Source organism: Durio zibethinus, chromosome 23, assembly GCF_047325235.1.
Source record: "Durio zibethinus cultivar Kanyao isolate XHJ-2024 chromosome 23, ASM4732523v1, whole genome shotgun sequence".
NCBI classification, from domain to species: domain Eukaryota; kingdom Viridiplantae; phylum Streptophyta; class Magnoliopsida; order Malvales; family Malvaceae; genus Durio; species Durio zibethinus.
This window is the reverse complement of record NC_143184.1, coordinates 8365508-8387373: the sequence shown is the minus strand read 5'-3', so window position 1 is coordinate 8387373 and position 21866 is coordinate 8365508. Positions and strand designations below refer to the sequence as shown.

The following is a 21866-nucleotide window of genomic DNA, read 5'->3' as shown; positions in this document are numbered from 1 at the left end:
AAAATCATAAATAACTAAAATAATCATGTTTGAACCAATTAACTTTGTCATAATCATGTCTGGTTAAGAGAGTTATTTGCTGTCATGTTGTGTAACTTGTTTAATATCAATTGCATTTCAACTAACCTGTGGTTAATTTAATGAAATTAAATTGATTTTAAAATTAAAAATTTTGAATTTTAATCTCTATCGTAGTTTAAAAATAAAAAAAAAATTGTATATTATTATTTGAATTTTTAACTTGATCATTAATTGTATTATTATTTCATGTAAAATGCATATTCTTTTAATAGTCAAATCTTGACATGACACAATTTTAACATAATTATTACTTTTACTAATAAAGCAGATTAGTCATCAATTATTTTCTGTCCTAAATTATCTGAATATTATTTATTTTTATGAAATTTAAAAAATTTTAATTTAAATATATTTAATATTATAATTTAAAATTTTTATAAAATTAAAAATTCATAATATTTAATGTTAAAAAATAAAAAAAATAAAAGTTTGAGATGTTAAATTTTTTTTTTTAAATATACAGAAAAATAAATAAAGAAAATGGGACGAAAAATGCATTTTGAAATCAAATTAACTATATTTAGACAAAAATCTGAAAATGACCGTAACAATATCAGCGAAAGCCAAGTTGCTGCCCTCTAATTCTGACTTTAATGAAAACTTTTCAATTTGGTCAAGTAACTTCTAAAAACTTAATAGTCTTATGTTTTATATTCCAAAATTAATTTTTATATATTTTTTATGTTAAAAATCATGGAGAATCAATTTTGTAAACTTTTTTTAATTTAAAAATAAAATACATTAAATTTGGAACAGAAGTACCATCCAGTGCTTGCAAATTGAACAACTTATTTAATTTATTGTATTTAAAATTTTTAAATAAAAATTAAAGGGGGAAAAAAAAAAAACTTAGAATTAACAGAATGTGATAGGCTTTGCCATTAATTTCTTGGTCCTTGGACCAAGCTGCGCTGCCTGCCAAGGAGAATGCCACTATCATTAGAACGAAAGCAAATCTAGTGCAAATACAGCTAATCAGCGACGTAACCATGATTGACTGACAGTTTGTTGTATGTCTCAGTCCCACCCCATTATTGATTACCAAAAACTCATGCTTCGACAAACCACATGTACACTCAAAACGGCATGATATGATATGGTATCGGCCTAGCTCTAAGGAGGACACTCGATTAACAACAAAACACCACCATTTGTTGTTGCAACTTGGGCACTTGTCCGAGCTTCATAATCAGTCAAATCAGTACTGTTTTGGCAGTTCTCAACTCGAATTAGAGAAACAAGTTTCTATTAAAAAACTAGTTAAATCCTACAGCAAGAAAATTGTTATAACTCTTAACAAGATGTCCTTGGAGAGACGAAAAGCAATCATACAACCGCTTGAGGACACCCTTCTGCAACACTAAATTCTGAAATACATATGGACGCATGGCACAAAAACAAAATAGGCGGTAGATCCCAAAACCTCATAAAAGTATAATTTGCCCAGCAGTTCATTCAAGAAAACCATGCCCAAGTATTGTTGGTAGATCCTTTCAATTGAACATTGCTTTCATAGATTTTTGTAGGACAAACAAGCTTGATTTAAGCGCACAAAAAGATTAACACTCCGACAAAATTAGGTCGAGGAGTTACTGATGGCTAGACGTTAGCTGGCGGAGGATGCAACTGCTTTTCTATGACAAACACTCGACGGTAACAATACTGACTGTTGCATTTGATAGGAACCAGACACAAAAACGGTACCCTGATCTCCACCATATGTTGTTGGCCCCAACAATCCATTTCCCGGACGGATAAATGAGTAAAGCATCACCAGATGAATTACAAAGATCATTGCCCTGTCTCTGGTCAGAATTAGTGAGAACAACTTCCCTTTGGTTTAGGGATTAAACCAAAATCAAAGCCAATAAACTACAATACCATTTCCAAAAGCTCACATACATTACTTTCCTTTGACTACAAAATAACCCAAAAGCCAGAAAATTAGAGTGCATCAAATCATACCGATAGATTACAACTTCAAAACTTACACGAAAAGCAACACAATTTTTTCACCTCTAAAAACTAGCATTGCCCAGAAAACCATAAAAGGCCTGAAATTTCGATTTGTAGAATAAGCACAATTCTTTCTTTGCACAAGGAAAATATCTGGCTTGCAACCTCAGAGTTGAAAAAAAAAAAAAAACACGCAGACACACAAGAAATAGATCCTGCAATAGCTTACCAGTTAACTAGAATTGTGAAACCAGAATAGATGTGAGCTGTGCCTTCTGAGTGAAAACAATGGATGAGTATTCCATTTTGAAATATCACGCAAGTTGTATCCTTCTGACAATTTTTTTCTCACCACAGAAATGATGCTGCATTCTCACCATTTGAACAACTAGTCCAATTGGAAGAAGGAACTATTGGTCCGTCAAAAATATACCTGGCCTAGTGCCACCAAAAAAATCCATGATCCCACTCACTTTATTTTACCAACGGTCATTGTGATTTCAAAAACATTGACCTTGCAATGCGATGAACAATGAGAGATGCTTAAAGAAGAACACTTATAACTACAACAATCAAGAAAATTCAGAAGCCACTGGTGGAGGAGGTGCTGCCAGATCTAACAGTTCCTGTGGAACCATTGCTAGTTTTGCTAATGACACCCTTCCCAAAATATTCAGCAATCACCGAAAACCCGTCCTTTGAACTCTTGACTTGTTGGAAGAATCGATCTTGATCTTTTGAATTCTGTTCCAAGCTTCTCTTCATTTCCATTACAGATCTGTACTCAGGAGCACACTCAGGGCATTCCTTTTCATTATCACCAAGGCAACGTTGATGAAATGAGTGCATACACATGAAATGGACAGCAGGTAGGTCAAGGGTAAAAGTGCAAGCAGTGCACTTGCTCAGCTGAAATATCCTGGCATTTGTCCTGAGGTCTTGAATTTCTTTTCTCATAGTCAATGTGTCTTCCTGTACAATTCAAAGACTCGAAGAATTAAGAAAAAAAAGATAGAAAGAACAGTTATATAACATAGTTATTGTAATTGAGAAATTATTATCATGACAAATTTTAAAGCAAAAAAAATCCATATTTCATTGAAGCCGAAATCATTGAAGAAAGAAATGGACAAGTTTTATGTTGTATATGCTTATGAGCTTCACAATGAAGGATGGCATGGTATGCCACTAAAAATATATACTCTTACTGATTAATAAATTTTCCATCAAAGAAACTGAATAACTGCAATGGTGCAAAGGGCAGCAAACATTATCCATTGCAGCATTGCAGTTTTTAATTATGATTAATTAGTCTTCTTTTCTCTCACATGCTTATAAAATATTGTTTTAATCTCTTAACAATACTTTAGCATTTTTTACGTAGATTCTGATGCTGCATACATTACAGAATGTTTAATAGCCAAATCTCTTGATACATAATTCCTGAAAATATATGCCTGATCATTACCACTTTCTACTAAGGGTAGAAGATTGAAAGACACGTAATAAACTTCGCAAACTAAAAAATCATTGAAAGAAACTAGGTACCAACCTGATACTTCTCTATAGCTCGTCTGTCCTCTTCAATCAGCTTTGATTCTTGCTCAAGTTTCCGAGCAATATAATCTTTAATAACCGATAGTGTGAGGCATGGGTTCCTTGAAAGTGTCTGAAGAACAATAATGGGAGGCAAGATGTCATCCCTTTCAATATATGTCAATACTTCTTTCACTTCTTTAGAGCAATCTTCCCCAAGTTCACCAAAATACTTTAGAAGATCTGCCCAAAGAGTGGGATCCCCCCCCTTACCAGAATCCCCTAGCCTTTTGCAACATGCAATCAATCCCTCATGGTCGTGGGCTTGCATGTAGCAAGCAATCACTTCTTTATAAAGCTTCATCTTCTCATAGAGATACAATAAGCCTTCTTTGAATGCATTCATCTCACATAGGATAATAGCAAGATCAACATCATAAAGTGGATGTTCCAGGTCAGATGGCCATGCACTCTTAAGCAAACGTAGCCCCTTCTCACGTCTTTCCAGAGAGTCCTTTTCCATATATGAATTCTTACCATTGACAATTAACTTCCCATTGGACACTGCCCTTGACATTGCAGGTGCTGTTGGTCTTGCTTTAATATTAAAATCTATTTCATTGTTAGCTTGGGAGATTGAAGGGAAGTTCAAATCAATGGACAGGTACAACTCCAAGAGCGTGTTATGAATCTCTACCTGAGCAGGAGAATCTTTTACCTTGTTGGCATATTTTTCAAGGAAATCCATAAGCGATTGTGGATGATGGATGAAAATGTTGAGGAAATCAACAGGAGATGGCAACATAGATAAGTAAGAACCATTTGAAGTTCCACTTTTAGCCAAATCTACATCCTCAGTACAAAGCCTCATGAGTATATCAATTGTCTCTGCCGGTTTGTGCTCTATGAGAATCTTCCCATATTCCTTCACTGTCACCCCAGCTTGACTTGATTCAAGGCTTGAAATATAATGCAATGCTTCATCATATCTGCCGAGGTCTTCAAGCAAAATCTTTAAGTACCATTCATGTCTCCCTGCCTTCTTTGCAACATACATGGCATGTTCATGATAATTTGCTGCACGGCAGACCCTTATAGCAGTCTCCACATCAAATTTATGTTCCCCGACACCATCCTCACTCTTAATGAACACATTCAGCTTTTCAACATCTTTCAATTTTGTATAGCAGTTTAGCAGAAGGGTAGTGTGATCTTTAGAGGCAAGTCCCTTCTCATGTAAATTTTCTAAGTAATTTGTAAGGTTGTAAATTCTTTGCGCATCCAGAAACTTTTGTATTACATATGAAGGTTCAAGGTGACCAATGGTGTGGATGTACTGAGCCATAGCCTCATCATAGTCTTGTTTGCTATATAGATGATCGCCATACTTCCTCAATACTTCAGCAGTTGCGGAAGCATCAGCTTGCTGAGTTTGAACAAGGTTGATAGCTACAGTGTAAAGGTTTTTCTTGAAGAGCATATCCAACTTGCTTTCCATATCCTTCTCACCGATACACAAAGCTGATTTGTCAGTCATTATAAGTATTATATTACCCCATTCACATAGCATGTGAGAAACTTCTTTAACAACTAGACTGTGCGCTATTAATCGGTTCTTGAGATCATAAACATTAAAAGTATTCTTGCCATTTCTTTGATCTGCAATAACACATAATAAATATCCACGAAACCAACCAACGAACTTCTTCTCTCCTTCAAAAGCCCAACAGGGGCCACGCCCATCTACTTCATAGAAATACACAGCCTCAGGTCGACCAATTATCAACTCCTATAAAAAAGGGGAAACACTTTTTAGTATCATGATTATTAATGCACCATAAATAAAAAAGTTAAAGGCAAAATATGCATACCAAGCGGTCACTCATTGTGACACTATTGACATTGCATCCAATCTGATCTAATATTTGCCGCCTAGGAGGTTGGTCCTGCATGCTGAACAAGCTCACAGAATTTGGAGTTACAGCAAACAATAGAAGGGCTTGACCATCCAACCTAAAACCTAGTCCTGTAACCGATGAATTTCCTTTGTCAGATACACTATCAACCTGAAGCTTGAATCGAGTTATTCTTTCACGTGCAATATCTCCCTTGATACAGTAAATGCAACCATTGTCTAACCCAATGGCTATAAGTAATATAGGCGGAGCTTCCTCTAAGACTAAAAATGATGTGATCTGCAATAAATAAGGACTCACATTAAGTTTAAAAATAAGCTAAACTCTAGTCTCAGGTATTCCACAAGTAGGTGTAGCTAATGTCCAGTTTGGCCATTGCTTTTAGCCTCATGTTACTCTTTGTTATTTATAATAGAGCAAAATCAAAAAGTAAAAAAAGCAAAATAAGATTAAATTAAAACTGAACAAATAGTCACAACAAGCCGACCAATTCAGACATAATTATTACACATAAAAGTTAAAAAATCAAGAATTTTGCCGTTCATGCCAAAAATATTGCTTGCTTTTGTTCTCAAACTATGTTTTTTTTTTTTTTTTTTACTATTTACTTGAGAAAGCAGAATAGCAACTAGCAAAAGTAACAACTAAAGGAAGGCTTGAATATTTCTTTCAACTTTGATATAATTTTTTTCCCAGTGGATTGAAAAAAGCAAACTTGCAATCAAATAAATATATGAAATAAACAACTAACAGTAAATTGATGGCAAAAAAAAAAAACCTTAGCTTGAGGAAACTGATTGGTGAAAATACGCAAAATTCCAATACAATCAGGAGTGGTGGTACTCGATCCTTCCGGCTGCATTTTATCAAGATCAAATACCTTCAGGCACATCCCCGATTGCTGTGGTGGTATTTGTTCATCTTCTCCAATACTCACCAAGAAATTTCGTTGCTGATTTATAAATCAATACAAAAAGAAAGAAAAAAAAATCAATTAACTAAAGTAATTTTTATAATATAAAGTTGAATTGCAACGAAAGGCTTTTTTTTTTTTTTTCTATTTTTACCTTCAGCTGTTGGAGGAAGAGGACAGAAGAAGAGTGAGCTTGAAAACCGAAATTGAAGTTAAGGCCGCGGTCAAGGAGGCTAACAGTGCCGTCATCGCAGCCGATCACCAGCTTTCCTCTGCCGCTGGAGCAACACTCGATTTTTCCACTGATTTCCTCCGGGATTCTGCATTTCCCTCCCCCCAGTTTCTCCTCGAAGAACTCAAATTTCCTCCACTGATACATTTAGCCTTCTCGATGATGGATCGGATTTCAGATCAGACTCCGAAAACTAAAACCCTAAAAATTTATTTATTTATTTTAAATGTTTAAGCTCTCCTCCTTCACTCTTTTTCGCGTGAAATTGCAGCGAAATTTGGTACTAGTTTCTAGGCCTTTACGGGTGGGGAAATTAGTTATTGCTATTGCCAAGACGGTAGTTTCTGATGCTTAGGATCGTCAGTCAGATCCCATACGACGACGTTTCAAACAAGTTCATTCTTGGGTTCCCTTTGGGTTTTCTTTTTGGGCCAAACTTTTGTTCCTCGTTTTCTGGTTTTAGGCCGAAACTGAACCCATCACGATGTTTAGGCCTTTGAGGATGATAGTCCATAACCGGATTAAATTATTTTAATCTCCATTTGATCCTTGCTTTTACTTTTAGAAGTAAAAAAAAATAAAAATAAAAACTTATTTAGATATAATAAAAATATAAAATTATTATGAGTACAATTTTCATAATTCTGTTTCAACAATTTTTCTTTTGCTTTTTTCTTAATAAAATTTTCAAAAAGTAAAAAAAAAATGTAGCTTGAACATTTAAAATGCAATAGAGAATTTCTTTCATGAACGATAGAGAGAGATAGAATCTTGGTTTAGTCAATTCATTAGAATAGAAAACTGGCAATGTATGATACTTGGTAAGATCATTTCGAATTGTTTTAAGGGTCCATTCATAAAATATAAGTTCCAATACAATGAATAGATTTTCATCATGCTTTTAATTAAAGTTTGATTAAATACTTTTAGGGCATATTTGGATTCAAACTTAAGCTCGGTGGAGAAAATTTTTTGTATGAAAAAATGTGTCAAATTCATCGTATATGCATTTGGCAACCAACATTAACACAGTTGGAGATGATTTTAAATGCACCATACCCCATATTTTGCAATACCGACTCCTCCCTTTAGTAAGAAATTTTTGTCTTCATCGCAGCCTCTTTTCTCAACTTAGTAATTTTAAATACGATATGAAGACATGATATAAAAATAATATGAATAAAAAATATAAAAAATAATATAATTTAAAATTTTAATAAAAACCATAAATAAATTTAATAAAATAAAAAAAATTTCATATTTCGTATCAATACGAACTGTAATATGTAATTTTATATAAAATATAACACGAATATATAAAATTTTAATATTTTACATAATATGAATACACGAATTATCATATTTACTTATAATATCTTTCTTTTTTAATCTTTTTTAATATTATCCGTCAAACAATAATGAAAGAACAACAATATGTCCCTTACACTTGTAGCTTTTAACTTTATTTTTTTATTTGTTATTTTTATACAAAAATAATAAACATAAAAAATAATTTTTAAATATTTACTAATAAAGTATTATTTGATATAAAGATAAATTTGGCAATTTTCAATTTATTAATAAAAATATTATTTGATATAAAATATTTTAAATAATTTATTAATTTTATAAATATCAAATATATATTATAAATTTCATTATATATAATTTTTAATTTAATATATTTAATGATCATTTTATTTTTATTATAATTTATCTCACTATTATCGTTATATTTACATTCAAACATATATATCATTATTAATTTTAATCTTACTATTACAATAACAAATCTTATATTTTAGTGTTATTTTTAATTTTATTAATTTTTTGTCTATCCAAACGAATCTTTAGTTGATAAGTTTCTTTTGGACAATTAAAAACCAGTTGTTGGCAAAAATTTCATTGATTAAAAAAAGCTTGATAACTCAAGGTTGACACGGCAAAGAGGGTGGGGGCATCCCTCCCTTATTTTCAATTGCAAAAATGCCTTTAATTGTATGGATTTGCCAATTTGCCCCACTAATTAATTAAAACGTGGGATTGATCCCTTAACCAACTTGTTTAACTAATTAATTAATCATTTTCATTTTTCGATGTGATTACAGCAAGTGATTGAGATTAAGAACTAAGTTAATGAACTTTGACAGCCGATTAATTAAGCAACGTTTTACACACGGAATATTGAAACCTTAGTCTCGGATTTGTCAACCATTTCCCTATTAACGAGGCTTATAATTTAAAAATATATATATAATCACCAAAAATTACAAAAGATATTCATTAATCAACTCTTGCAACCAATATGTTATTTGAAGATTGAGCAAATATTAGTATATCAAGCGGTTTAAGAAAAATAAATATGGTGTTTTAATATTATATTGGATAAAAAAGGTTTTTTGTCCATAAAAATTTAGAAATAGAAAAAATTATTTCATCTTTAATATTAAAGTAAATCATAGATTTATAAAATGATTTATAAAATTTTTGAGATTTTTTAAAATTATAAATTATCTATCCATAAAAAATCGTAAAATTTTAAATTTAAAAATTTTGTATTTAACCTTAAATTTTAATAATTTGCATAAAATTTCACTAATGATAAAATTTTTTTTAAGCATATAAATATAACTGTTGCATATTTCAATAAGTTAATTTTGAAAAAAAAAATTGATCACTTGAAAAATAATATTAAATTCAACTTTGAACTATTTAACTTCATGTTAAGTGCACAAATGAAGTAGACAGGATAAGTTGTGGTCATGTCAAGTCTCCAACAAGAGTTCAAAGTTGAAACCAACAAACCTGACTCTTCAAGTAGTGTTAATTGGCCAAATGCTCCGCTTGTGTTAATGTGAATTTATAAATCGTTGGACAAAACAGTTATCAATTAATATGACTAAATTATTCAAGAATCCATAACGGAAAGTCCCGGTTCTAACGGAGAGCCATAACGACCCGACAATTTTTCCTTGCGATCTGTAACGCAAAATCAGATTGGATTCTTCAAAATCCATGCTATGTTCCGTCAGTGGTTGACTGTAACTGACAATCCTAGTTTTGCTGCCGGTTGAACCGGTCACCATCTCATCCAAATATCCTTTTTACAGTAACTACCCTTGTCTGTTCCTCTTTTGCCTGTTTGACCTTCCACTTCTTCCCCTATTTCCCCTTTTTAAGTTTTTATATTAATTAAAAACAAATTAAAAATCCTTTTGTCGCCTTCTTTTTAGTCAAAAAATAATGAAAAAAAATGTGTTTTTTAGTGAGACTGAGAGCACCACCAATCACGGGGAAGTGAACTGGAGAAAAAGAGTGGGGCCGACACGTGCCAGGTCGGATATGTGGGTCCCGCCTAATCTTTGGAGGTTGAGGTCTCCTGTGATTATCCGTAATTTGCGCAGTACCTGGAACCAGACTGTATCTTTCCCTATGGCAAACATGCCGTGTCCTGATAGATTTTCCAATCGACAATCAGAGCCGGTTATCTGATTTACATGACCCAACATTGATCGAACGGTCAGATTAAAATCTTCCATTCGTGTGATCGGACACATCTTATCTTTTATCCTCAAGCGGTACAAAGACAAAACGAAGTATGAGTTCTTACAAAAAGGCTGGGCGGTTTGCCGCATAGATATTTCCAAATTTGAAAATAAAATAAAATAATCAAACAAAGACCTTCATAGATATTTTTGAAAATGAAGAAGGGCAGCAACGTCATTTCAAAACACAGAATCTGGAATTTTATTTTATAATATATTAAAAAAATTTCGTTTAAATACCAAAAATTTGTGGGAAAATCGTTTTTCTTTGGTAAAAGAAAAAGATAAGAGCGACGGGAACAACAACAATAACAAAAATTGGGAAAGCAGGGACTTTTTTTTAATTAAAAATTAAATAAACAAAGTCAATCAAAGCTATTTCCCCTGTACTATTACTTGTATATATAATTATATATAATTTTTATGTGATTTTTAAAGAGAGAGAAGGAGAGTATATATTTATTTATTATGTGTTGATTTGAACTAAAGACAAGGCGCCTTCTTAAGGCTAATCCTTTCTGTCATTTTGCTTCACTTTTAAAGAAGGGTGTGGTTTCTAGGGGAGAATTAAGAAATATAGAAGATCAGAAGGAGAAATTATAATAGTAGTGGCAAGGAAGAAACAAAAGAGAGAGAAAGAAGGAAAGAGGCGAGAAAATAATGATGGTCATGGAAGAATTTGAGGCCTTGGGTTGGTTCGTTTGATATTATTTGTGTTTCTTCATCTTCAGAGGCCTGTTAGATTTGGTGGGTATGTTAGATCTTTGTTCAAAAAAAAAAAAAGGAAAGCTTTCAAAGTCTGTTTTTCCAATGGACTTTCATTTTTGGTTGGTTTTGGTTAATTCTGGTAAAGCTTGTGTTTTTGGACATGGGTTTTCAAAGATTTGTGGCAAAGACGTTGTTTTTCTTTTAAGTGTTCTTAAAATGACCTATTCTTCTCTTTCAACTGCGTTTAACTTCTGTTTTAACGTTTTCAGTGGTTTCTGTTGTATTTAAAGAGAAAAACAAGCAGAGACTCTGAACATTTTTGGCCCCTTTTTATTTTTACTGGTTAATGCTTATGAATTTTGAACATTGTCTGAGAAATGTTTGTTAATTAATAACCAAAAATGTTCAATTTGCTGGAGTTTCTTATTCATGGGAAAGGAGAAGTTAAATTGAAAGGTTTAGAAAAGAAAAAAAGAAGGAAAGAGTTAATATTTGCTGTCTCTCCCTCAGTAGTTTTCCTTTCTGGGGTTTCAGAATTTCTTCAAATCCAATCATTAGAACTATTCCAATTTTTTTTTTTAATTTTTTAATATGGAAATTTACAAATATGTTGTGATTGGTTGTTATAGGGCGTCAACTCAGCCAAAGATTTAACACATTTTTTTTTCTCTTGGTTGTATGGCTAATGTTTTAGTCATAGTTTGGTTCAAAGTCAATTCATGTTACCTGTTATGCTAAATTCAGACACCGATGTAGCTAATTAGCTATTCTATGACTGGCAAAATTTCCAGCTTTTCTCTAGCTTATATTAGGCTTTCATTTTGCTGTCATCTTTTACTTTTACCTGGATCCATCCTCTTTCTTAGCCATATGGTTTGAACTTTGGGGTCATCTATAAGTATTAATGTTAATGCCATTTTTGGACCTGAAATATAAGGGAAATGATAATTCCGTACAGTTAATGTTGGCAGCTAATGGCTTTTCGCTGACTAGAATCAAATGTATTGGAATCTTTTTCCAGGCTTATTTCCCTTCTTCGATTTGCAATTATTTGATTGTAGTCCTTTTATACCCCTCTCTCTCTGTTAGTGATTTGTATATTTGGGGTGTTGACTGTTTCCCTTGTATGCTTATATTAATGCATTTACTTGCACTTGCAGGGTTGAGAAACTGATATGGATTTTACAGAATCGACCAAAGTTGTGTACAATAGAATCCAACAGCTAGAGCCAGAAAATGTCTCTAAAATTATTGGCTATCTTCTTTTACAAGACCATGGGGATCAGGACATGATCCGCTTGGCCTTTGGCCCTGATGCTTTGCTCCACTCTTTGATCCACAAAGCCAAATCTGAACTCAGCTTAAACAAAGCAGCTGTTTCTGTGCCAATCTCACCCTCTCAGGTGAGCGCAACCCCTGTCACCGATCTCCCTATGCAGTTCACACCTTATTCACCTGCTTCATCACGCACAGTTTCAACTCCTGCAACTATAAGAGCTGCAACTCCTTTCTGGGATCCCCATGTGACTGCTGATCAACATGTCAACAATTTGGGATTTGTCCCACCAGGGTACTCAGATGCTGTTGCTGAAGATTATCGCCTCCAAAACCAAATGCGTTTCTTGAATAGGGAAGATCAGTTAGAATCTGCCAATTCAGTTAGTTCTGACTTTTTGAGTAATTGCTATTATTCAGAACCTGTATTGGGTGGAAGAACCAGCCGGAGGTCCCCAAGCTTGCCTGAATTTCCTATTAAGATTTGCCATTACTTCATCAAGGGGTTCTGTAAGCATGGAAATAATTGTAGGTATTTCCATGGCCATCCTATGCCAGAGAGCTTTTCTCAGATTTTCAGCCCAAATTCGAATGAGGTTGGGAACGATGATCATGTAGTCTCTCCCAGGGCTCTTGAAAAGCTAGAATTGGAGCTAACTGAGCTTCTTAAAGCAAGGAGAGGGTTGCCTGTCTCTATTGCCTCTTTGCCAATGTTGTACTATGAGAAGTATGGGAGGACACTTCAGGCTGAGGGGTATCTTACAGAGAGCCAAAGACATGGTAAGGCTGGTTATAGTCTGACAAAACTTCTTGCTCGATTGAAGAACAGCATTCATCTCATTGACAGGTGTGATATGTGAATATTATGTTTATTTTTTATCTTGCATTTACACAATTAACAAAAAATTTTGTATTAAATTGTCATTTTCATTTACAGGCCTCATGGGCAGCACTCAGTGACATTGGCTGAAGATGCTCCAAAGTACCCAGAGTATGCAGGGGAGAGGAGTCATCCTGGTGGAATAGTTGCTGGTTCTCGGCAGATATATCTCACCTTTCCAGCTGAGAGTACCTTTACGGAACAAGATGTTTCCAACTACTTTAAGTAAGGAAATCATAATCAGATAATTATGAGTTCCTTATTTTTGTTGTATTTGTTCTGAATTTGAGATTTCGATTCTAAATTGCAAATGTTATTTTTTAAAAAATTATTTTGTAGCAAATTCGGACATGTTCAAGATGTCAGGATTCCATGCCAACAGAAGAGGATGTTCGGGTTTGTCACTTTTGTTTACGCAGAGACAGTCAAGCAAATTTTGGCTAAGGGAAATCCTCATTTTGTATGTGGTGCTCGTGTTCTGGTGAAACCTTATAGGGAAAAGTCAAGGCTTGTTGACAGGTAAAAATTCCAATTGCATTATTTCTTGTCTGGTACTTCATCTTGTTTAATCTATACTACATTGCTGAGTTTGGTGGCACCAACTTAGTTATTTAATTTATATAAAAACCACAAAAGATAATAAAACAATAATATAAAAAAATGCTTGTATATTAATAATATGCTTTCCTACATATTAGGATTGGGGCTTACCTGACATTCACTCAAAAAACCCATTTCTTGGCTTGGAATCCTAGCATTTGCAACCCCTTTCTCTATCCTCAAGTTGCGACCTCCTTTGTTAGGAAAAAAAGACTACTTCTCACTTAATTTTACAAAAAAAAAAAAAAAAAGCTTTTCTTTCCCTCTTAGCACCCACGTAGTGGGTGTGAGGAATTCTAGTTTGTGATAATATGCTTGTTCTTGATTGGGTCCACCGGAATAACAAACAGAATATCTGCTCCGGAATTTTTTGGACATGATGATTTTAAACATAAAGCATTGGTGGGTCAGCAACATTAGTTATTAGATTTGACTAGAGATTGCGCTTTACTTAAACCTTATCTCTCTTTATAATGTTTCATATTCAGGGTAATTATGCATCACTGCCTCAATCAGTTGATTATCGATTTACACTTTAAACTTCAAATTGGATATATGTCTGCCCCAAACTTGAACCTTTTGTTAGCATTTGCATCCTGCATCAGCATTTGACTAATTGTTGGGATGTCCTGGTGGTTAGTATTATTCTAATTTTGAGTGAAATATGGTACTTGAGGGTGAAAATTAGCAAGGGAATATGTTTAGGTTGATCTTGTTTAAATTAAAAACTTGGGTTGCAAACTCAAAGTCCAGATTTGTGATGCACGCTTGACTCTCCATGTTTTTCCTCACCTGGTTGCCATCTTTATATGCAAACCAAAAAATATTTTTGATTCCAATGAGTGCTACAGCTGGTGCAATTGCCTTCTGTGCTCATTGTATGGATTCTAATTGCAGTTACTTTATGCAGCTTGTGTGATTCATGGATTTTGCTAGTTACTGTTTTAGAATTTATACTTTTCATGTTGCCTTTTCTTGCAATTTTTTCAAAATTCAGCACCAGTGATGTCTGCTAAATCAGAGAGACGTACTGAAACCTTTGAAATTAAGGCAAAAATAATCATAGGAGTTTGTTTCGGTATAGGAGTGCTTTTCGGTGTCTAGAATATGACTAGGATAATCTTTCCATAAATGCAGATTATGTTGAAAATGTACCTTTTGTAACTTTCTAATTTCCAAAAGCATTAATCGGCTAATTCCAGCTGGCTTGTCACACTAACTTTATTCTTCCCACCCGGTAGGACCAAATGTTTTTTTTCATTTCTTCCATCTTGGAGATTATCTTATTGGATAAGTATCTTATCAATATTTTTGCCTTATAATGCAACAAATTATTTTTCTTAACTTTACTATGGTGTCCTGCACTATCTACCATTTTTCTTGTGTTTAGTTTTCAAAGCCCCATTGATGCTTACAGATTTTCTTCACTCTCCTTTTTGCAGGAAGTATATTGAGAAAGTACAGCATCCTATGTATTACAGTTCACACTTTATAGATGGAGACACGGAGCTTCAATCAAGTTAGTATCTCTTTTAATTTGATGCTTGTTTTATCTTTTATTGTTTCTGGTAGTGATTGCTTATTTCTGATGCCACATTGAATTGCCTGTCCTTTTATAGTGCCAAGAGTTTGCGATAGTTCAAGATTTTTTAGAGAGCAGCTTATGGAGGATCATGAGCATGCACTAGAGTTTGAGAGAAGGCGCTTCTCTGAGCTGCAATTAGCACCCAAGCAACATTTGAATGATCACTCCTATTTTGGCTACTCAATGGATGAGCTGAAGCACACAGATGGTATAGTACTTTTCTTGGTGAATTGCCGGTTTCTTCATTTATGCTGTGTATATGGTCTACCCCTTCTTTCTAACTATTAAAGTTATGGCTCTAGCCTATGCAGAGCAAGCAGATTTTCCTTCTGCGGAGCGTTTCAACTATTTGTTGGATGTTCTGAATACTGGTTCCACCAGTGAGGAAAAAGCCAGGCATATAAGTACCAACTATAGTGACCAGGATAGGTATGATTATCTTTTCCTTTGTTCCCCCCTCCTTTTCGAAAGCAGCACATGTCGATAGTTTTGCTTTTTGAGTCATTAGAATTTGCTATCAATAAATTAATAAAGCATGATAAAGCTTTGCCACCTCTAGGTTACATATTTTATGCCATTTTTTTCCTGTGAAGCTAATAAATTCATGCCATTTGCGACTGTTAATTTCTTGTATTAAAGGGACCAGGAGCTCTAGATTCTGTCCATGGCTTCATTGATGTTGATTTATTTTGGTTTTTCTTGTAACCCTTGCAGCAGCCAAGGACACAATCTTCCAGAGAGCCCGTTTGCATCTCCAATAGGGAGTGGCATTTCAACAGTTATATAGAGACTTAGACACATGACAATCAGGAATCATAGAGGTAGATGACTGGATTTCAACAACCGGAATTTCTTTTTCATCCTTTTTTATTTATTAGATCTCATGTCAACGTCATCGGTCCTACAGCATCGTCATAGTTCAGAGAAACACTAGAAATTCTCCATTTCACTTCAATGGAGAAGATTCCAAAGAAAAATGAATATAGAAAGCTAATATGTAACAGGGTCCAAGTCCTTTTCTTTTTGGAAATAATCACAGGAAGTCAGCCAGAGAGCTGTGGATGTTTACTCTTTAGGAGAGAATGCAATCTATATAGTCTTCTCTTGGTTGAAAGAAGTTAACAAGTAGAAAACATGCATGCAGAGTTCATAAGAAAGAGAAGATGTAGAAATTTCAGCTACACTGAGTTATTATTATAAATAAATTCTAATTTTTATATAACTGCACTTATAAAGTTGCGTTGCTTTGTTTTTAGAGTATTAAATTTTTAATTTTAATGACAGATTAAAGTATAAAACAAAATTATAAGAAGGATATTTCAAAACATGTCTCTAAGTATTGGTTTAGACAATTAATAAGTAACTTTTTATTTAAAAAGTAATATTTAAATAAAAGAAAAGCCCTTAAATTATGGAATTAAAGATGAATGATGATGACTGTTGTTGTGCGGTTGATGATTGTGGATTGATTCAAAAAAAAATTTTTTAAAACAAAAGAATTTTGGGCCACTTGAATCAAAAAGGGTTTTCCATGTTGGTCAATTCGTTTGTTGAAATGAAAATGAAGTTTCGTTTTGGGAACCAATCAGATTAATTGACTTTATGATTAGTGAGGTTAGAATTGCATGTTCTTAAAGTGGGCTTGATGGATGAGATAAGATATGTGGACCTGATTTTGATTTTTATTCAAGATTTGTGGACCCCAACCCAGCACTCTTCGTTTTCTTGATGGAACGGCTCTTTGGTGCATATGTTCTCCAGTTAAATGGATTTTTATTTATTTATTTATTTATTTATTTTTACTTAAGTTTTGTCTCTAATCAATCCTTTTTCTTTTCTTTCTTTTGAATGAAAAAATTAGGCTAGTGAGCTTGACCCAACTCGGTCAGACTTTGAATAAAACTTTTCAAATTTAAATCTGAATAAATAAAAATATATTTAAAAATATTTTTATCCAACATTTACTTTCATTGAATTCATATTAAGCCAGATGCAACAATAGAAAATTCACAAAGGCCATACAAAGAACATGCTTATTTGGTCATTTCATTTATTAAATGAAGATGCATACAACAATGGTTGAGCAAATATAAGCTTAACAAGGATAACTACTCTTAACTGCCAATATCAATATACAACAAGGATCTCCGGCGGAAGACTTCAAGCCCAGAGAGAATGAACAAAAAAAAAAAAAAAAAAAAAAGAAACCATGGTACCCTTGTTCTAATTTCATTCATTTCTTTTTGCTTCCTGAAAAAGGAATCTAAAAGTTTTCCTTCTGATAGTTTAATACCTGCACTAGCCACATAACTAGCCGAATGTGGCTTGCATTAAAAGAGTAAAACCCTGTCTGTATTAATCATATTGCATTTCACATGGCCTTCAATAGATGTTAAAAGCTCGGATGGAAAAGAAAAGCATTTTTGAATCTAAAACTTGATTTTAACTCAGTTTATTCATATAATGATTCTTAAAATATAACGACTAATAAATTTGAAATTCAAATCCCTCCAATACTTTCCACTATCTCACACTGCACTCCTTTCTAAAAAAAAACAAGGCATTTTTTGAAAACAAACAGTCAATAGATTCAGAATTGTAGATACGTAGATACTGTTCCTCAGCGATAGTACATCCTCTAAAATCATCAAGAGTTAAATGTGTTGCATTGGCCGCTAACCAAGTGTGAAATGTTTGTACAGTTAATCTAAATTTTCTATAAGAATGGTAAATCAAATTCCAAACTAATCATGCTGTTCCTGCATGACAAGGTTATGTTAAGCCTTTACTTCTGTTGCAGCATGAAGAAGTTCATCTGGAGTTGCAGCCGGGTCTAAATCCCAACAATGGTCGGGTAAGTTACCGGATTCTCCTTGAAGTAACCAAGATGGAACCTGGTGTGAAAAGCGAAACATCTCTCTCCTTGGAATCCATCTAATGGCATCCTTGTTTGTATTTCTCTGATATACTGTCTTGAACCCATCCAATTTGACAAGGGGAGTAACACAAACTCCAAGCTCTTCAGAGTAATCATCAAGCACCTCGACCATCTCATATTGGTGCCTCACATCATCAGGAGTTGACCTGTTCCAATCTGGTGACCAATTTCGATAAACAGCCCAAATATCTCTACTTTTGGGGAATATGCGAACGCAGCCTCCTCTCCCAGCCTTTTCTCCTCTCAGAAGATGTGAGAAAATGTTGACCTGGCCAATAATGTCAGAAGTCCATGCCCTGAAGTGTCCACAAGATTTAGTAAACCCAGAATCCAACCAATTCACTGACCCGAATTCGTTATCAGTTTTGGAGTTCAAGTAAGTGATGAGAATCTTAAATGGTTTTACAGAGACAACCTGGCGAATCAAACAATACAAACGAGGCATACCATCATCTTCATCATACAGGGCCCATATTTGCTTTGGTTTGAAGCATTCCTCTGATCTATCTTTGTCGAAATCATGAAAGTCAGAGTCAGGAACTATAATTGAGATTGGTGCACATTTATTTGATGCTGATTGAAGAACAGAGACAGCCAAATTGGGAGCCTTTCCTGCTGCTGGTGGTTGACCATCTTCAATGCCTAATTTAACTGCTGAAGCTGCAGCAGGTGCCTCTGAAGCCAACCTAATCTCTTCCAATTTCTTCTGAATTTCTGTCCTCGCCTTGTCAATTAGCAACTTTCTAGCATCAAATGCTGGTACCATTAAGCATCGCCTGTTTGGAGGTTCATTTGCGTTGGAAAGCTTTGGATCAGGCTCAACACCATTTCCATTTGCTAATCCAGCTTCTGAATATTTTAATCCTTTGTCTTCATATCCATTTCTAAGATCAGAAGCAACAATAACCTTCCTTTTCTTCTCAAGACTACCAGTCTTAGACCCTGAAGATTCATTACAGCCATTGAACAAATTTGGAATTGTTTGAGTGACATCGTTTTTCAGGGAACGTTTTCCGTTGGCACTTGACTTCACCTTTGACCCTGCTCCTCTACCATCTCCGTTAGTCTGATAAACGGCTTCAGTGGAAATGGCTGATACTCCATTATGACCAACAATCCCAGTAGAAGTTCCAGAGAACGAACTCCACTGAAATGACATGTTAGAAACATACTCATATCCAGGACCAGAATGATGACCTGAGACCCCATTTCCAGTAAAAAAAGTAGCATTTGTTGGGACATATGTGACCGCGTCATATCCATGACTTGCATATCCATTACTTGGGACATAAGACCAAGGGCAATAGGGGAAAGAACCGTTCAATGGGGCTGACCCAGTTTCAACAGCAATGAAAGTACCTCGGCAGTTCTTACATGAAAGTCTCTTATTGACATACTTCCGAAGATATTCATACTGAACTTTACAAGATGTGCATACAGTCCAAAAAGTATCAAGTCTACCTTGTGAGGTTGAATTTGAACAGTTGCTGACACCTGTAAGCCCAGTAGCATATGTTGAAGTTTGAACCACTCCAGAAGGCATCTGTTTGTTTCTCTTGATATCATTGGACCTTTTCTTGATTCTATCCGACAACAATGTCCATGCCTCAGAAACAAGTTTGAAGGCCCCATCAGCTCCCACACATTTATTCTTATCAGGATGGAGTAAAACAGCCATCTTTCTGTAATGTTTCTTCACTGCCTCTTTATCTGCAGAAGGTTTCAACCCAAGAATTGAATAATAATCAATTTCACCATTACATTTAGCCTCAGAAGCAATGTAAACTTCAAATGTGGATACCATCTGCGATATACCCTCCAATCCAGGATACAACGATTTAGCCTTTAAAGCATAATTCTTAGCACCTGCAAAGTCTCTTTCACAAAATCGCTTCTCAGCGATCTCTTTTGCTTTAAGAGCCTCCTCTTTGTTGGCTTCCATTCAGAAATTTCAGACAATTTTCAAAACCAAACTCCCGAAGCAAAAGTTATACAGATCCCAACATGGTTAACCATAAAAGAAGCTGAATTGTCACATTCAACCATCTCATCTTTTCTGCATATGGTCAACAAGACAATATTTAGATCTTTCCCGAAATCAAAATTCGTTTTTCCAAGTAAAACTCTACCTCACCAAGTCAGTCACCTTTCAAACACACTTAATCAATCCCTAATTACTTATTTAATTCAATATCCTGACTTTTTAAGATCTATCCAATTTCTGTGAAACCAGAGAAAAGGCAAAAATGATTAAAATTTTAAGCTAAATCAATCAATCAATCAATCATCAAAGTTAACCACATCCAAGCATTATGCAGCGTTGGGTTATTCCTTGTCTTAGAGAAAAAAAATATAAAACTTTGCAGTTAATTTCCCTTCCTTTTCCCATCATTTCCTAGGTTAAAAAAAAAAACCATAAAAAAACAGCTAAATTTTCAAAATTTCGAAAACCCAAATCACACAAATTTCAAGGCTAAATGACAAAAAGCATACGGATCCAAGTTCAACAGCTCAAAAAATACTTAAATCAAGTAATTTAACCCCAAATTTTAACTAAAGAGTTAAAATTTTTTACAAAATTAAAGTGCATAAGTAAACATTTCCACAAAAAATTATAGTTAAAAATTAAAACAAAAAAGAAACTCAACTCACAGAGATTTGAGCAGCAATGAAAGTGAAGCAAGACCCAGATCGCCACGTGTCCTTTATAGCTTGAGCAAATCAAGGTTTTGAGCTAATTTCTGAATCTCAGTGTTGTTAAAAAGGGAAACAACAAATTTTTTTTTTTTTTTGGGGGGGGGGGACTACACTGAACTAAGTGGTGGGAAACAAATTAGGGTTTTCAATTGGGAATTTAGCGAGATTAAAATCGGCGGCGAGGTCTTGGGGATACCGACGGTCGCCGATCAGAAAAATGGGGCGGGCGAAAATTAATAATAAAAATGATAATTTTCAGAAAAGGTAAACGATGTTAATAGTATTTAATGGTGAGGGCTGCCATTTTGCAATCTGGTGCGTAATACGCACAGTATTTATTTATTTATTTTTATTTTAATAAAAAAACAATTACATACTATAATTTTTATTAAAATAAAAAAGAAAAAGACATTATTATGATATATATTAATAATAAAAAAGAAAAATCTTTTCCTTTCTTTTGTATATTTGGTACGTAGAAGAAAAGCAAAACAAGATTCCTTTGTTTCATGCGCTATTACATTTATCACTTTTCATCATGGTAACATTTGTTTTTTAAATGTGTAATTTTTTTAAAAAATATAAGTAGTGAAATTGAAAATAAAAATTTGTTTTTTTTGCTAGAAGAAAATAAAATTTATTTAGTTACTATTTAAAATTAGACAACAAAATAAATATTTTAAATTAAAATAAATTAATTTTAAATAATTTAATAATTTAAATTTATTATAATTTTAAGTTGTGATTGATTAATTATATTATAATAATTACAATTAATATGATTCATCAAATATTTTATCATTTCGACATCCACATGAATATACATTTGATTCTAATACAATAAATTTCATTAAATTTTAATAATGATTAATAAAATGCATGGATTTAAAACATTTTAAAAAGGTTATAAATACAAATTTTGAATTTTAAAAATTATAAATAAAAGTAAAATATTGTGAATAAAATCATGAAAGCATGGTATAATTTACTCCATATTTTCGCTT

At 33.6% G+C, this 21866-nt stretch overlaps 3 protein-coding genes across 8 annotated transcripts; 1 reads left to right on the top strand and 2 right to left on the bottom strand.

Annotated features, from left to right (window-relative positions):
* Positions 1 to 1310: 1310 nt before the first annotated feature.
* LOC111314514 (vacuolar protein-sorting-associated protein 11 homolog) lies at positions 1311 to 6925 on the bottom strand. 3 transcript variants are annotated; one of them, XR_002693196.2, is made up of 6 exons: positions 6557 to 6925; positions 6268 to 6441; positions 5445 to 5768; positions 3590 to 5362; positions 2267 to 3009; positions 1311 to 1886 (listed from the first exon to the last, which is right to left on the bottom strand). XR_002693196.2 is itself a non-coding variant. In XM_022915941.2 (5 exons), exons 1-5 carry the CDS (start codon positions 6779 to 6781, stop codon positions 2620 to 2622), a joined length of 2886 nt encoding a protein of 961 aa, XP_022771676.1. In that variant the 5' UTR covers positions 6782 to 6925; the 3' UTR covers positions 1942 to 2619. The 3 variants fall into 3 exon arrangements, 1 of the variants encoding a protein (XP_022771676.1); XR_016332340.1 differs by having other exon boundaries at positions 1311 to 1880; XM_022915941.2 differs by lacking the exon at positions 1311 to 1886 and having other exon boundaries at positions 1942 to 3009.
* A 3680-nt stretch (positions 6926 to 10605) lies between these two features.
* On the top strand, positions 10606 to 16449 carry LOC111314512 (zinc finger CCCH domain-containing protein 18-like). Of its 4 annotated transcripts, none has more exons than XM_022915940.2 (8): positions 10606 to 10926; positions 12048 to 13009; positions 13100 to 13267; positions 13382 to 13561; positions 15085 to 15161; positions 15262 to 15435; positions 15530 to 15656; positions 15945 to 16449. In XM_022915940.2, exons 2-8 carry the CDS (start codon positions 12063 to 12065, stop codon positions 16012 to 16014), a joined length of 1743 nt encoding a protein of 580 aa, XP_022771675.2. In that variant the 5' UTR covers positions 10606 to 10926; positions 12048 to 12062; the 3' UTR covers positions 16015 to 16449. The 4 variants fall into 4 exon arrangements, with proteins under 4 accessions (XP_022771675.2, XP_022771671.2, XP_022771674.2 ...); XM_022915936.2 differs by having other exon boundaries at positions 10619 to 10926; positions 15942 to 16449; XM_022915939.2 differs by having other exon boundaries at positions 10645 to 10930; positions 15942 to 16449.
* Positions 16450 to 17647: 1198 nt separating this feature from the next.
* On the bottom strand, positions 17648 to 21119 carry LOC111314511 (uncharacterized). The gene is made up of 2 exons (XM_022915934.2): positions 20818 to 21119; positions 17648 to 20221 (listed from the first exon to the last, which is right to left on the bottom strand). Exon 2 carries the CDS (start codon positions 20105 to 20107, stop codon positions 18005 to 18007), a length of 2103 nt encoding a protein of 700 aa, XP_022771669.2. The 5' UTR covers positions 20108 to 20221; positions 20818 to 21119; the 3' UTR covers positions 17648 to 18004.
* Between the last annotated feature and the right edge of the window lie 747 nt (positions 21120 to 21866).